At 46.5% G+C, this 17341-nt stretch overlaps 1 protein-coding gene across 1 annotated transcript in view; it reads right to left on the reverse strand.

The window, feature by feature from the left end:
* The window catches only part of LOC135917629 (ribosomal RNA small subunit methyltransferase NEP1), a 33962-nt gene that overhangs the window by 6548 nt on the left and 10073 nt on the right, over positions 1–17341 (reverse strand). Inside the window, exon 5 of the mRNA XM_065451201.1 lies at positions 15572–15724. Coding sequence (XP_065307273.1) covers positions 15572–15724 — 153 coding nt within the window. The remainder of the gene's footprint in view (positions 1–15571; positions 15725–17341) is intronic.

Consider the following 17341-nt stretch of genomic DNA (forward strand, 5'->3'; position numbering starts at 1 on the left):
GCAAGTGGTCAATTCCCTGAGTTTTCCCTGAGTTTTTCCAGACTGTTCAAATTCCCTGAGAATTCCCGGTTTTCCCGGTTGGTAGACACCCTGCTTTACTTGACTGCCTGTTCCAGCAGCGCGTATACACATCAGCTCAGCTGGAACGCTGGTGTGCTTATAGTGCGCGCGCATACAATGCTCGCGCCAGCAGCAGAAGGCAGTAAGGCAGTATGTCGTGGCTCCACCACGAGGCAATTAAACGTAGTAGTATTGCCATTTAGCCCACTTTGTCATTCTTGCAACCAAATACACTCCATGTCTCTAGAGACCCTCTAGCACTCTGCTCGCAAGCCACATGTGCACCTTCGATAGCGAGATAGGACAACAATGGAAGCGACATGAATGCACTTTCAGCATCTGTATAATTGCAAAAAACAAATACTATTACCCATGTGGTAAAGGTGGCAAGTATGAAATTCTTGCAAGTGCAAGCAAACATACTAAGACTGCAGCTACACTAGAACATCACTCACTGAGTAAGGATCATGCCACCATTTCCATTGAAAAATTGTTAACTTCCACATTAAAAAAATATACATATAATAAACAAATGACAGCATAGGTATCCACACAATATCAGTGCCACATTCTATTTGACATACAGAAACTTTTGACCTCCGATTAGAAGAAGATAACTACTACCAGGTAACCACTATCTTGACTAATGAACAAATGTGTGAGCAGAGCACTTGGCGACACTGAGTACACACCATCATTCTTGGAAGAATGGCCAAACAAAAAAACTGAAAGGAAATACCGAAAATGCAGACAGCAACTGCAGTTCTAAACCGTTAGAGAGCAAAGCAGGCTGGTTTTCTTCTTTTTTCTTCATTTTTATTTGTATCTTCAGTCTGAGTGCAACAGCTAAAATAACAAGCCACATGGGCTGAAGACAGGAGCACACTATCAGCTAGATACAATGGGACAAAAGGCTAGAGAACCATCTGGATACTGCACTGTGCCGGCAGTGTGGACGAAACATTTCTTTGTTCATTAGATAGTAAATGCAGGGCAGGTGTGAACAACAATTGCACATGAACACCACTATTTTGACACTGACATAGAAACAGGTGCAAAATAGTCAAACAATGAGATAAAATCCCCAATTTAACGAAATTCATGACGGGCTGAACTTAATTTGTTTCCCTACCTTAGTTCCATTAAAAGCCATATAATATATATATATATATGATTCATCAAGGCAATTGTACTCTGCAGTTTTGATTTAACAATGTTGGTGAAACAGAAACTAAAACATGAAATTAACAGTTCAGTTTTCTGCTGAAAGTATGGCTATAATTATGAAAAAACAAGAAAAGGTCAGCGAAGACTACCACCGGAGGTTTAGGTCATTGCAAATTTGAACAGGACACTGTTGCACTACATTGAACACAGCAGTAAGTCTTTGCACTGACAATAGCAAATTATTAGACAACTATTCGAATTATTAAGGATCGTAGTTTTATCGCCCGTACGAACTTGTGTAAACCTTCACTTACTAGCTAAATTACCAACGATGATGTCTCATGTGCACAGGCAACGTGAACGCATCGCACTTGATCACGAACATTTGCTGCTATTGAGACACTGACACGAAGAAGAGCGGCAGCAGTGGCAAGCGAAAAGCCCTTCCTGCTGCCTCTCATTTCAACACAAACTACGTTCACTAGAACACAACGCGCACAAAGCCATCAGCTATCTTGGGTTGCCCACCGCAGATTACCTCTAAGATAGGCCGCACACAGCCGTGGCCGAAGTAGAAGAGGAGAAGCACGCTAACCTACCCCCCTCTTCTCCTAGGTCATGCACATCTCTGCTCCACCCTTCGCGCAAGCGAGAGCAAGCTACCATTGTTTACGCTCACCGTCACCCACTTGACCTCGCACCCACAACTCACGGCAGATGGCCGCAATCTTATCGCACTTGGACTTTATACAGAATACAACTGCAATATAATATATTAGTATAATGTATAAATATATACCATAATTACATAGCACACATATAATTCCTATAACAACAAAAGGCATGGATGACAGGTAAGCTGTTTAAGCAGTGCCTGAGAAAGCTAGACCGAAGGCTTGAATTTACCAATAGACATGTTCTCCACCTCACAGATAACTGCTCGGTGCATGAGGGAGACGGCGAGTTGGAATCCACTGAGCCCTTTTCCTTCCTGCAAATATGACTGCACCTCTTCAGCCCATGAACCAGGGCACAATAAAAAATTTGAACAGTTCTTAAACAGTTAAACCTCGATATAACAAACTTCAATACTGCATAACGAAATTTCACTTCCGTTGCAAGGGGATGGCAAGACAATAGACAGCTTTAGTTGGGTGCCCGCAGCAGCTCTGAGTACACAGCAAACCTGCGGAGGCATCAGTGCGCAAGCGCAGTACGCAGGAGCATGCACGGTATCCTGCGTGCATTCGCAGCTTTTCAAAAGCTGCATCTGGCCAACTACTGCCGTATCGTGCTTGCGCACTTCGCTATGCACACACAACCTCGCGCTCTGCGTACGTGGTTGGTTGCGGATGCCCAACTAAAACTGCCCAATAAATGGAAACTTCTGTCGATGCAGATGGTCAAATGGTTGAATTACAAACGGCTGCTTGCAAACGCACCTCTCAAATCGCGTGCAGCGCGACAAGAGCGAACACTAAAGTGGAGATGCATCATTGCGTCCCGCGCACTTTGTGCTTTAGATGCGAGTGAAAGTGTGCGGCGGTGAGACAAGAGAGGTAGTGGCTTCTTGAGTGCCGCCTTCCCGCGCAAGCAAAGGCGAAAAGGAGGAGGGGAGCGAGCTTGCGATAACGTAATCAAGCATGCGCGACGGGCAAGGGGGGGGGGTTAAGTTGGCGCACGTCTTGGCCATGGCTGCGCATTGCTGCAGGCGCAGCTGAACGCATACACATCCGAGCGCCACGCTTTGGAGATGATCCACCGCATGTGCAAAGAGTGGGCGTGCCCGAGATGGTGCGGCATCATGTAGTCTATTTTACTGCGCATTTAGTAGTGGAGGTTGCGTAATCTGGAGTTTTGACAACCCGCTGGAGAGTCCTCCCAGTGCAGGCGATGCTATCAGCCGCAGGGACGGAGTGCACGCGAAAGCGTGGCTGGCTTCGCTTGATTCGCAGCGCCGATGTGAAGATACCGTCGACATGGCATGAAATCGTAGCAATCGTCGCCAACTCCCAAATTCACCAAAAGGAATTGTTTTCTCTTTAAATTTGCTTTTTTATATTACCCAATAATTGGAAAAATTCTGCGGCCCCTTTCTGTGGTGACTGTACTATCGTGAGCAATATGAGCGGGGACACAGCGTGTGTCAGATAGCCTAGAACTCTGCCATAGGTGACACGTGACGGCCGCCGTCGGAAACAACTTGGAAAGGAGGACACTGTTCTAATAGCTGTAGGCCCTCCTACCATGCATCTCTTTATACAAAGTGTGGAACTTCGCATAGCCAGCACACATTGATAAAGCTGTTTGATATTGCGACTATTGATAATTTTGTGCACTGAAGCATGGCCGATAGCAGCACTGTTTTGAAGCTTAAACATTCGAGAACTAGTTCCCTGGGAAACCTGTCCATCTGCCTGGAACGCGTGACACGATGTCTTTCATAAGATATACATCTGGTCTTATGGAAGTACATCCGAAAACATCATCATCATCATCATCAGCCTGGTTACACCCACTGCATGGCAAAGGCCTCTCCCATACTTCTCCAACTACCCCAGTCAAATCTGAAAATACCTTACACTAAATGCAGGAACTGCCCTGCCAAAAAAAAAAAGAAGAAAAAGCAAAGAGAGCATGACTGAAAGGAAACGACTCGCTGTAAGTTAGTGTGCACATAACTGTCTTATCGGCTACCGGCTGCTAATGAAATGTCTTAACCTGCCGTTTTTGACAAACGTAGGCGCGGTGGGAGTGCCAACAATTAGAGGAAGAGCATCCCCCTTTCCTCTCTGTTTTCGACAGCGCAATCTGCGTATCACTCTAACTCAGTTCCGAGGCTATTTGCCAAACATTCGAGTGTTCTCACTCGTATTAATCATGGTAGTACTTATCTGCATAAAAGGTTGAATTTCAATACAACGAAATTTCGATATAACGAGGCAAGTTGCCAATTTTACCTACTTCATTGTACAGTCGAACCCACTTATAACAATAACAATACCGGTTTTAACAATATATCGTTTATAACAATGAGAGACTGCTGCACCGTCAACTTCTGTATGCTTTCCATGGTGAAATAACCCGCTTACTACAATGCCCCGATGCCGCATTATCGGTTATAACGATGAAGTTTGGCTGCTGGGTGTCCGAGCCAAACGGTAGTGAAATGCGAAATCCCTGAAAAGAAAACCAGAAATTTGAGCCACTGCACAATGGGCCACTGCTCCAACAGCGACCGTGCGCTCATTTCCTAGCCATCTCCGCACGCCTCTCTCCCACTGCCCTTCCACCGCTTCGCACAGGAATGGGCTGCGCCCACCGCTCTACGCCACCCCAACCTCCGAAACACAAATGGACCGTGCCAACTGCACTGCTCGCAGGTTGCTTGCATGTTGCTCGCTGGCTCTTCATTCAGCGCACTTCTGCAAACAGTTTAATGACTCGCATTGGTCTTCGTTGTTTGCGTCGAAATCGTTCCTGGCCACGCAGTTTCTCGCCGCCGAAACGGAAGATGGCTGATCCGCCCACTGATCAGCATTGCTGCCTCAATGTTGTCCTCACAGGAGGCCCGGCAGATGATACAGTCGCTCCGTGGCTTCATTTTCACAAGGAACCTTCCGCTGCACTACGTGGAGCACCTGGATGCCTTGGAGAAGGATGTCGGCAAGCTTCGCGTAAAGCATGCAAGGCTGAGGGACATAGGGTTTTCTCGTGCAAGCCAGTGAAAAGTACGTGTAGAGATGCTTGTGGCGATCCCACCTCAGCATTTCTTCTGGATTTATCAAGCTGTAAGGCTGCCGCGGCAGCATTCTTGCAATTTTTAAAAGGCCCCTTTTGGGGCCACCAAAGCGATGCCTCGGAGGTACTCGCATATTGCTTGCCACCCGTGACACCTCTTTGTAGTTGTTATAGCAGTGCGATTCTTTTAACGCCGAGAGCCGCGGCTTGTTACACGCAATTGGAGCGCCCAGGAAGCAGTTAAACGAGTGAACACAATCAGCAGCCAGGTGGAGGAAGGTGGTGGGGAGGGGCACTGGCCTCCCCGCCATAATAGTTTTCTCACAACATCTCTGCGATCACCCTATTTTAATTTTTTTCATGCAACCCGGTGATAACAATTACCGGTCATAACAATGGAATTTTCGTGGCACCTGAATATTGTTATGAGTGGGTTAGACAGTATCGAGGTTTAACTGTGCATGCCACATTCTTTAGAAAATAGTCCTGTGTGCCAACAATGGGAAAGCCTACACAGTGACTCTCCCCACTGCGCTGCACGTGCTTGTCTGTGCCTGGAACCACATAAAGGCAGAAACCATAGCCAACTGTTTCCATTACAATGATTTTGGTGCTCCAAGCCCGGAGGCTAGCAGACCTCATGAGCATGATCATGTTCCCATTAATGCACATAAAATGCTGGGCAACATGGACTTTGCAGACTACATTAAGTGTCGACAGCCGCGCCATGTTCTACAGTGCCATCCCAGTCAATAACCTCATCACTCAACTAGTCGGCGATGACCACACCGCAGAAGATGATGATGAGGAAGAGGAAGCATTGGCACAGTGTTTGTTACCACAGGTGATGGAAGGACTGAATCACGCATGTTTGTTCTTCAGTTTAGAAGAGGATGAGGAAGATGCTTTCAGACACATTCAAGCACTCCAAGATAAGCTTACAGTGCTTGCTCCCACAGAAAAAAAAAAGAGCAGAAAACGATCATGCATTTCTTTGATAAAGGTATGGTGATGGTTCCTGAGGTGCTCACACTCCTTCCATCACCAAATATAGCCTTCTGTTTATCATTATCAGTTGTTCGAATTTCGTTAAATTCGAATTTGGTAGGTGTCCACATAAAATTCAAACTAATTAATTTTTACTGTAGAAAGGAAGACGGACGGACGGACAGAGCAAACCCAGTTTCGAGCTGCTAACTGTTGTTGCTGTATAATAAAATTATACTGAGTAGAAAATGTAATTTAGTCGCATTGTGTGGTTTTCTTTTTCCCGGAGAAGAGCTTTCAGTACCTCTTCGGACTACTCTATTGGTAATATTTGCAGCCCTTTGCACCGTGACCCCTGCATTACCCTCTGGTTCACAGGAATAGCAGAACATGACCTCCAAGACTGGCAGCTCAGAGAAAGCTTCCCAAGCTGCACCAACAATTAGGGAGCCACGAATGGTGCACATTCACCTCTGCTCATAAGTGATTAAAATTGAGAAAGCGATGTCCAGCCTTCGAGTGGCTCCGCAAGAGATTTCAAACATGATTCATAAACCTACCTACTTGCTAGGCAATGCTCTCATGAAAGTGTATCAAATATTCTTGTACATGTAGCAAGGAGCCTTAAATTTTGCTCAATTAATTGCATACAATTACCTTCAATTTCTTTGAAATCCTCGCTATATTAGTGCTTATTGCGATTTTAAAGAATTTGTGCTGCTATTTTTTCAATGTGTCTATCAGAAGAGGCCGCATATGAAAGTTGGATTTGTCTAGAAAGAGACAAAAAGGACACTGTTGCACTGTGGAACTTTGCAAGTGAGGCTTCGACAAGTCCATTTACCTTGTCTCTTCAAAGCCAGGTCACCTCACAACTTTTCTTTAATTCTCTTTCAATCTAGAAAACCCAATGAAGCAGTGCCTTTAGCAGCACCAGAAATGGAGAAATAGCATGAGTGATCACATGCTCAAACCATCCAGTGGAAACGAATGACATGGCTGCAAACCTGCTAACCTGGGGACCTCGAAATTCAGATCGGCCATAAGAGAAGGGGGAGGGGGAAGGACGACGACAAGAGAAAAAAAAATCACTTTTTTTTTTCTCAGCTACAGCACCGTCACAAACTGCTGTGTATTCAGCTGGCAACCGGGACCCTAGGCACGTGACGTGTATGTCACAAATCTCCTATATATAGTGCGGAGCGAACAATAAATCTTCCATTTTCTACGTTCACCATGTAGTCCTTTTGTGTACCAATCGCAACAAGCAGTGGCGATGAGGAAGACAACGAACCCATCGAAGGCACATGGACAACCTTCAAGATCCGACTCGAGGCATTCCTGGAAGCGCAAGAGATAACAGACTAAGCGAAACGACACATCATTTTGATATCCTCATTGCTAGTTTCGGCAGTATGCATCATCCAGGGAAGATGTCACTCAACACAAGTCAATGCCCTTACATACCAAGAAGCCAGAAATCAATGAGATCACCGCAAGTTACGCATCGCACCGATCACCGCAGTTACGCCCGGCACTTTGTGGAAGAGAAATTATAAAGGCCTTCAACCAGTGTGGAATATCAATGCTGAGACCCAACCTTGTATCAATGATGCAGGCACTACCAGACCAAGCGGATAAAACACTACAAACTTTACTTGACTTCAAGGATGTACAGTCAACGACTGAATTTTCGGACGCCCAAATTTTCGGACATGCCTGATATTTCGGACGTCTTCGCGGCACCGCCACAAGCCCCATAGAATCATTGTATAAGGACATCTGAAGTTTAATATGCTCGAACCCCCCGCCGTCCAATTTTCCGGACTTTTTGACACGACGGAAGGTCCTTTGGCTCCTCGCGCAGCGCCCTTGCGAAGGAAATCGACTTGCAGTCGAAGCATGTCACTGCTTTGAACCACAACTAGCCGAATCTAGCCGTCACACACCGATTTCGTCTGGCCACGCTGGCTATGTTCATCGCCGCAAATGGACGCACTTCCGCCTCCGGCGGAGTTTTCGGAGCGGCGCTATTTCGTTTGTTTGCGCAGGCCACGTTTTCGCTAGCGTGGTATGTGGTTGTGCTGTTGTGTCAAGTGTGCTCTGCGACGCTAGGTCTAGGTGCTTTGATGCTCGTCAGCGAACTCTACTGTTCGCAACTTGAGGATTTCGCTTGCCTTCGATGGCCCCCACTCCGCCTTCGTCATCCTCGCCGATGGCATCGATGCGCGGAAAGCAGTACCGCACCCACGGAAATACGTTTCGAACAGTTTGTTGACGATGACAACAAGCTCAACTTATGCGCAGAACTGACTGATGAAGGAATAGTCCGTCAGGTTGTGGGCGATTCAGAATACCCGATGCTGAAAATGAGGAGCCAAAGCCTGCGCCGCCTACAAGCGCGGAGTTGACACGAGCACTGTTGACTTTTTTATCGGTGTACAGTGCTGATATGACCCTTGATCGAGGCGAATATGATCGCATGCAACCGGAACGCCGTCCATACAATAATCAACAAGTTTTTCAAGCCACTGCCGCAATAACACTGGCTGCCCGACGATGCACATGTACATAATAAACCGGCAGTCGACTGCATACAGTCTGGTACTGCCTGGTACTTCGTTCTTTACCTCTAGATCCGAGAAAAAAGGTGCAGTTTTTTGCATGCATTCATTTTTTCGGACTGCCTGAATTTTCGGACGTTTTCACATTCCCTAGAGGGTCCGAAAAATCGGTCGTTGACTGTACTTGCCTCAGGACTTGGAAAATTTATCGGCCCGCCAGTGAAATAAATTCCAACTCAAGCCACAAGCAGCACCTCGTTTCTGCAAAGCTCGTTCCCTACCTTATGCCTTTGTAGAAAAGGTATTGGAGGCATTGGATCAGATGGTCGTGGACGGTGCTTTATCACCTGTAACGACTGCAGAATGGACAGCACCTGTAGTTCCTGTCATGAAACCTGATGGATCCATCCGAGCTTGTAGAGATTTACGTCTGACTGTGAACACCGCTAGTTACGGAACAATATCCCCTGCCGCGGGTAGAAGACATTTTTGCACGACTAAAAATGGCAATGAAGTATTCACCCCCCTTGACTTGACACAAGCCTCCAATCAAGTGCCGTTGGATGACAAGGCTAAAGAATTAACAGTACTAAACAAACATAAGGGCCTATTCTGCTTCAAGAGACTTCCATTTGGAGTAAGTTCAGCACCAGCCATCTTTCAATGACGCATGGACTTGCTCTTCATGGATCTCTCAGGTGTCCAAGTTTATCTCAATGACATCATCGTAGCGGAGAAGAAGACCGACATCACATTGTTACAGCAAGTGCTTCAACAGTTACGAAAGAATGGATTTACGCTGAATCCCAACACATGTAAATTCCACCAAAGGGAAGACACTTTTCTAGGTCACTGCATGGATGCTTCTGGCCTCAAGCCCAAGGATGACAACATAGCAGCTGTCATAAGGGCCCCTACACCTACTTCGGTGACCAAACTCAAGGCATTTCTGGGATTAATTAATTATTACACCAAGTTTTTGCCTAATTTGCATACACACTTGGCTCCCTTGTACGACCTTCGAAAGAAGGGAGCCACATGAAAATGGCAGAACAAGAGACGGCCTTCAAGCACGAAAAAGAAGCCATCCAGACTTCAAGGTTTTTAGCCCACTACGACCCAAAAAAAAACCATTGCGTTTAGAATGCAATGCATCAGCAGTAGGAGTGGGTGCAGTTCTCTACCATCGAATAAATAATATCGACTACCCCATACGATTCCATTTCAGGACACTTAACCAAGCAAAACGAAACTATTCGCAGCTGGAAAAGGAAGCTTTGGCACTGGTTTTTGGGGTGACCCGGTTTAAAGACTATTTGTATGGAAACAAATTTGTCTTGGTGACTGATCGTGAACCACTGACAGGTCTCTTCAATCCTAACAAAGCCATTTCGTCCATGGCAGCAGCCAGGATACAAAGATGGGCCTTTCTGCTGGGAGGCCCATCAGTATCAATTATCAATTATCAATTATCAGTATACCTTAGAGCAGCGAAATTGTGTGGACAACATCAATGCTGATACACTGAGTCGGCTGCCACTTCCGACCAGGGAAGATGCCAAGTGTCTTGAAGAAACACCCAAGTATGTGCTATACACTGAATCCTTAGCAAACAAAACCATAACAGCACAGGAACTAGTACAGCTGACGGGCTGGGACGCTACATTGCAGCGTCAGACAGTGGACTTTTAAAGGTTGGTCAAACGTCTTAGTGGAGTATCAAGAGCAATACCGACCCTACTTGAACAAAAGACGGGAACTGATGCTTACGCAGGAGTTGATTTTCTGGGAATGCCGTATTGTCATACTCAAAGCTGCCATCAGACCTGTCTTGAATGTGTTACACGAGAGTCACTCAGGGATGGCGGCTATGAAGAAGACAGCCAGGTCACTATTTTGGTTCCCAAATGTAGACGCAGAAATCGAACGCCTGGTATGCACATGTTCAATATGTACGGAAGCCACATCAATGCCTCCACGGTATACGCCTGTACTATGCCCAGTCACTAATAAAATGTGGAGCTACCTGCATCTAGATTTTACCGGACCACTGGAGGGGCACAAAATATTAGTTGTGGAAGATGCAGCAACTAAGTGAATCGAAGCAATCCCTATGAAGACAGCCACGTCAGAAACCACTGCGGACGCTCTGCGAGTCATCTCTTTGCTAGGTTCGTTCTTCCCAAAACCATAGTAACCGACAATGGGCCACACTTTTTAAGTACTTTCTTCTGGGACTTCATGCACCAGAATCACATACATCATCTCACCATGGCTCCATATCATCCACAGTCCAATAGCATGGCGGAAAGGGCGGTTCACAGAGTCAAAGAAAAACTCAAGAAAACAGTCCAGGTGAAACTACAGACACGGCTGGCCAGATTCTTGTGCACTTACTGTGGCACTCAAGGAAAAGAAGGAAAGTCTCCGGCAGAGTTGCTACTGGGGTAGCACATAAGGACAAGCTTCGACTGTATCACACCAAACATGAACGCAACAGATACAAAGGTGCAGAATACGAGTCTACAAAAATGGCAACAGGGTCAACGAGTGTGGACAAGAAGCTGGACGAGATTGAGGTGGACAACTGCCACAGTGAGGGAACAACAAGGAGTTAGAATGGTCACAGTAGATACACAGTAGGGGATTCAACGTGGACATTGGGACCAAGTACGACGACAAGAAGCTCCAGCAGAAACGGCAGGTGGTCGACCAACGGAACAAGATCAAGACCTGAGAGACAACATTGTGCCAGGACGGTCTGGCGGGGTTGCCCAAAGATGTGAGCCGCCAGAGCCGGACCCGTATACTATGCCAGTGGTCCAAGCTCCAAACCCAGAGACATCCCTCCGAAGGTCAAATCGACAATGCAGAGTTCCTGTGTGCCTAAATCTGTAGGGGGAAGACGATGCTGTGTCTTCAGCTGGCAACCCGGGACATCATCCAGGACTCTAGATGCATGACGTGTACATCACGGACCTTCTATATATAGCCATGTGGAGCGAAGAATAAACATTCCATTTTCTACATTCACCATGTAGTCCTTTTGTGTACCAGGGCGCGACATATCACAAACAGCTCTGAATGGCTGTCAGTACAATTTATTTAGACCTTGGTGCTCGTACTGTGACTAGAGACGGTACACGTGTGTAATTAAAGGGACCTTGAAACGCTTTTGACGATTTTCTATAAACCTACTGAGTCGTTAGAGTAGATCCTTCTGATCATTAATTGACACATCTAAGTTCTCCACGTAAAGCGTGTAATTTATTATAAGGTTTTAAAAATGCACATCGCTGCCGATCGCAGCGCACTGCTCGGCGGAATTATAAGCCGCCCCTACCCATATGACCGAAATCACCCATATGACGTCAGTGGGGCGAGCTATCCGATTGGCTGACCAGGGCGTGTGATCGATAATTTTTCCAACGTTATGGTAAAAAAATTATCTTCGTAATAGTTGGAATGTTGGTTAATTTGTTTTTATAAAAAAAAAGTAACAAAGAAAATGCACAAGAACAATTTTTCAGTACACTTAAGCACTTCCGGCAAACAGCAATGGTCGTCTGCTTGTGTACAACATACTCCATTTTGATGAGAGCTCCGCGGTCAGAGTCGGTCTCAAGTCTTTTCGGGAGCACTATGATTCGACTTTGTTGCCTTGTGGACTGCAAACGTAGCGACTGGCAATATGTCAAGCTGTGACATCGTGTCCCTCTGCAAGGCAGCGTACGAGCGAACTGGCTGCTGCGCATCGGACTGCCGCTATCCGATCGGCGCCAGGATTTGCGCGTTTGTGGCCGTCACTTTACACCGGAAGATTACTAACGCAATAGCGTTTCGCGAGTCCGGTATTAGGGCGAACGCAAGCGCAAAGGGACAGGGCCTGGCCGCTTGACTGTGCCGTAACGGGATGAACCATGAGATGAGCAGAAGGGCAAATGTGAATGGTCTGCATGGTGCAGCCACCTGGTGGCACAGAGCTCAACCATACACAGTAGCAGCAACGAAGTGTATTCTTCTTTGCTGCTGGTGTGTATTTTTCGCAGGAGTGTAATCATCAACACATTGTTTTTATAAATGTTTAAAATGCTTTACACTTCGTTAGAGCAATATTAGCGCTTTGTTTGGCTGGTTAAGCGCTGCGCCAACAAGTGTATGGACCGTGCAGACCGATCAGGCAGCTCACGTACGTCTACGCTAAAGTTCGTTCATCAGCTTGAGTTTATGCCTCCAGTCAATTGCCGAAATGATCAGCTTGCCTGTGGTTACCGGAATACCAGACACGTTCGGGGCTACGACAGATTGCTCGCAACGCACGCTGCTTCGATAGCTCCACTTGGGGTCAACGGCCTAGTGGCTAGCGGAGAGGTCTCGCGCGGGCGGGGGCATGCTCCAAAACAACCGGAAGTGGACGATGTGATGTCGCATCGTGACGTCAAACCAGTGGAGGCGGAGCTTAGCCCCACTCGCTCGGCGAACGAGTTGAGGAGGAAAAGCATGGCTAGGGAGGAGGGTAACTTCTAATTGCTTGTAGCTCCATTAATACGTAACACTTCACCTTAATTGTGGTGCGAATGTCCTACTTAAGCTGTACCCTACGCGTCTATAAAATTTGTCCGAACCGTTTCAGGGGCCCTTTAAGGAACACATACGCATCTTACAGTGGCCCCTTTCCATTCTTAATATGCTCAGAGCATAACAGTGTTGTATGCAGGCAAACAGCTATTATGCAATGTTAGGCCTTTACCTCAAGCGTACTCCTCAATACATATCTCGATCTGAAGCGAATTGAGTTAGATTTACACTGCGTACACACCAATGGTGTGAATTAAAATCTGATTTCGACTAGCTACTTAGTGCCTGATGGCAATTATGGTTTGCTTCTTCTTTCTTGGTGCGGTTGGAACAGTTTTTCGAAAAAGTTATGGCAATGCCTGTACAATCAGGAGGATTGGTAAGAATTTGGGAGTTTTCTGGACAAACCGGGAGAGTTGGCAGGGTATGTTGCTGCGCCAATACTATGTCCTCCAAGACTGGTGCCCCAATGGCCCAATCTTTGGAGCCATGCCTACACAATTTTGCTGATTGGCATGGATTTTAACTGCACTCTGCATAAGCTTTTCCAGAACTCCTATGCAATACAAACAAATAGAATAATTATTAAAGGTCATGTTTATTCAGTTCGCAACCATGTGCCCCATATGTGTCACACATAAAATAGTTCAGACTGGAAAGGGGTAAAGCTCTGCCCCTGTGAGCATGAACTGTAGACCTTCTCTCGCTCTAAAACTGGTACAACACAAGAAGGAAACGAAAAAACAAGCGGAGCCGGCCGAAAGAAGGACCCCTCAAAGCCCTAGATGCACTCGAAGCATTTGAGGTAGCAAGCACTGCACAATTTTTCCTCCATGGGAGCATGTACAGTCGAACCTAAATATAACAACGTTGTACTCAAAGTGAAAAACTTCGTTAAATTGCAAATTTCGTTAACACAAGGTTTTGAAGTTCCAGCATTATCAACAACTTCACAAATTCTCTGAGCATTCCTGGTGGATACTACCTTGTTAGTAAGCACTCAAACAAATCGCAAGGTCGCTCCATAATAGTGCGGCTACGAGTGCCAGCACACGCGGTGCAGATCACACTGAGAGCAATGCATCGACATGGCTCACAGCGTCTGAGATTTGTGTATGTTGCTTTGCGGGGCGCTGTAAATCTTGGACATGGCATGGCTGACCGCGCGTAGTGCCCACAGCTGGCGCCCACAGCTGGCGCCCACAAATTAAACACAAAAGCGCAAGAAGATATGGATATCCATCCTGGAATAAAAAAAAGACTAGAAAAGCCACAGCATGGAGAAAACTACACGAAGATCGATAGTTTTATCAGTGTCACGCGCACTCGGGTAACAGATCTCACTCGATGACCACGAACATGCTGCCACAGCATGAGCAGGCACTTCAAACCATGTCTAGGGAGCTTGAGATTACGCGACTGCCAACACTAGACACGGGGGAGCTCAATGTGCATCAAGGCACCAAATGTATCGGCTCACACTTTGAGCTTGCCGCAAAAATTACCTCCAAGATACAGCGCATGGCCTGTATCTTGACCGATAGGCTCACGTTCCTGACCCCCCCCCCCCAACCTCATCCTGCGCATGCTTAATAACGTTATCACGTGTTAATGCCTTCCCCATCCCCCGTGAGCAGAAAGAATCGTCAGCTGTCATGTTTGTCCGAGCGCTGTGAGGTGCCGTTGGCCTCTACAAGTTGCTTACAAACTGTGCAGCGCCGTTTCCTGCCCACAGCATTCCAGCACGGCCGCATTAACGGGTTTTTTACGCTCAAACTTTTCATGCGGAAGGACACCTGAAATAACTTTTGCCTTGGGCGACATTTTTAGTTTCTTTTGCTAGGTTTACTAACCACACAGGCTCTAAGTACATGCTTCAAATGACCGAAAACTTTGTTAAATTTAAACTGTGTCAAAAAATTACTTTGTTAAATCACGAAAAAAAATACACAGTTTTCAATGAATCTAAATCGGGAAATGAAAATAGTTCTTAACATTGCACATTTTGTTAAATCAAGATTTGACTGTACTCTACCATACTGCAAGGAGGACAATGAGAATATGTTCTCTCGCATTTCCATTGGAATGTCCCATACGTCCTGAAAGCAGCTAGGAGGAAGGTGTCGTGTATCATAGTTCTTTCAGAAAAATTTCTTCAGTCTTATGGACAAACAGCAGAACAGCAACAATGCACAGGTGAAGATGTTGCTGTACAAATGACTTGTATTCCTTGCATTCCACCATAAATTAAGGAGCAGCTGGAACTGATCTCGGCTGCTCTTAGTGTAATGAACTCATTCCTGCTCAACCAATAAATTATCCCACCCTCCTCTCTTTATGCTGAAACTGCTGAGTCATTTGCCCACACAAGGAGATTTTCACAGTGAGCTCATTAGTCCAATTAGAATCACTGTGAGGAAATGACGGCTCCAAAGAAGATATGCAGATGATGCAAGCAGTTAGAATAAACTCACCGAACCGTGAGCCATGGCTCCAATAACCACAACTATTGGCTCGTCTGTTTCAGGGACAAGCTCCCTAGGCCTGACTAGTTTGTCGGCATGTAAAGACATGGATATCTTCCGGCAGCCTACAGGAAGCCAGTCTGTCACAGGATTCTTGATGACCTGCACTCATGAGACAAAGAGAAGTAGCATTTACCAAAAATTTTACATCTTTTCTCATATTTTACAAACGGAAAGGGGCCCTGAAGCACTTTTAATACGTTTTAGGATACTTCGCACAATTTCCAGGGGCTAAGTGTCTATCTATGCTTGTATCTAAGTGTGTTTGTATTTAACTGTTCTCTTGCCTACTTGGGTCATTGGGCAGTCTGTGGTCGAATGGATAATGCATCGGGCTGCTGTGCTGAGGTAACAGGGTTTGAAACCAACCATCAGACCAACTTGGGTCACAGATTACGTGCCTATGTGCACATACGGGCCGCTTTTCGGTGAACCTCTTTCATGCCAACATGGGTCTCTGCAGATGCGGGACTGGTTATGGTGTATCCACACGACGGACGGCTCCGCGCAAATCTGTGCCGCGGACGCTTATTCCGCCGCCCGTCCGGCTGCGAAGCGCATCCAGGCAACGGACGGACTGAGCAGACGACCGCGCCGGAAAAATAAAGATGGTGGCACCGCCCGAAGCGACTGCCGTCCGCCTCGAACCTGTAAAGTCGTCGTCGTCCACTGTGTGGCCCGTAACTTTCAAACTGAGGATTGTATTTGGCTTAAATTTGTGTCCAGAAGCTTCGACAGCAATGTATTCGTGATGAGAGGGCACCGTTTCCGAAAGCGATACTCAGATTCTCGGCGTGTAGGCTTAGAGTGGCTGTATTGGCTGAACATGGCCTCGAAGATGTTGCGGCGGCCCGGGCGGATCTCAGTGGCCGTAAGTTAACATGATTGCTTGTTTCTACTCACTCTAGATGGCGCCATCGGTGTAACAAACACTTTGTCATAGGTGTTTTTCACTTTGAATGAAAATGGAGATTGAAAGGAAACGACGGTTGGCTGCAATGGCTGTTGTTTTGTCCGAATTGGACACGAATGGTGTTAGCAGCAATGAAGCTGTTTCAGAAAGATACCAAAGTCGCGCTTGTTGCCAGACTGTAGAGCATGCTAGGCTAAATCCGCAGCATTCGACCCCCAAAATCCGGATGCGAAAAATAGCTCGGCAGTTTCCGTCCGTGGGGGTCGCAGACGACGCGCGGACGGCACAAATCCGTGACGCGTAGTCACGTGATGCGCCGTCCGCCGCGAAAAAGACGGATTTCGTCCGTCGTGTGGATCCACCATTAGGTACCGCTGTATGAAGAAACTCTTTGAAGCCGACTTGGAACGCTCAGTCTGTGCTGGTCTTCAATGAACGTCTTTGATGCCAACTTGAGTAGTTAGATATGTGCCACTGGGAATGAGCCACCTCTACAAGGAAGAAAAAGTTCCCTTAAATTTCTGCAATGCTGAGCGAAAGCGAACCCACATTCCCAGTGGAGCATACCTAGTTACCCAAGTACCCATGTCCGCATGAAAGAGGTTCCGATGCACAAAGTGCCACATATTCAGTGACCCAAGTTGGTACAATGGTTGGTTTCAAACCCTGTTACCTAAAGAAAGCAGCCGATGTGCTATCCATTTCGCCACGAACTACGAAGTGACCCAGCTAGGCAGGAAAACAGCAAGATAAAACGTACAAACATAGATAGATAGCCCCTGGAAAGTGTGTGATGTACGTAGAGA

This window comes from Dermacentor albipictus, chromosome 2 (genome assembly GCF_038994185.2).
Source record: "Dermacentor albipictus isolate Rhodes 1998 colony chromosome 2, USDA_Dalb.pri_finalv2, whole genome shotgun sequence".
Lineage (NCBI taxonomy): Eukaryota > Metazoa > Arthropoda > Arachnida > Ixodida > Ixodidae > Dermacentor > Dermacentor albipictus.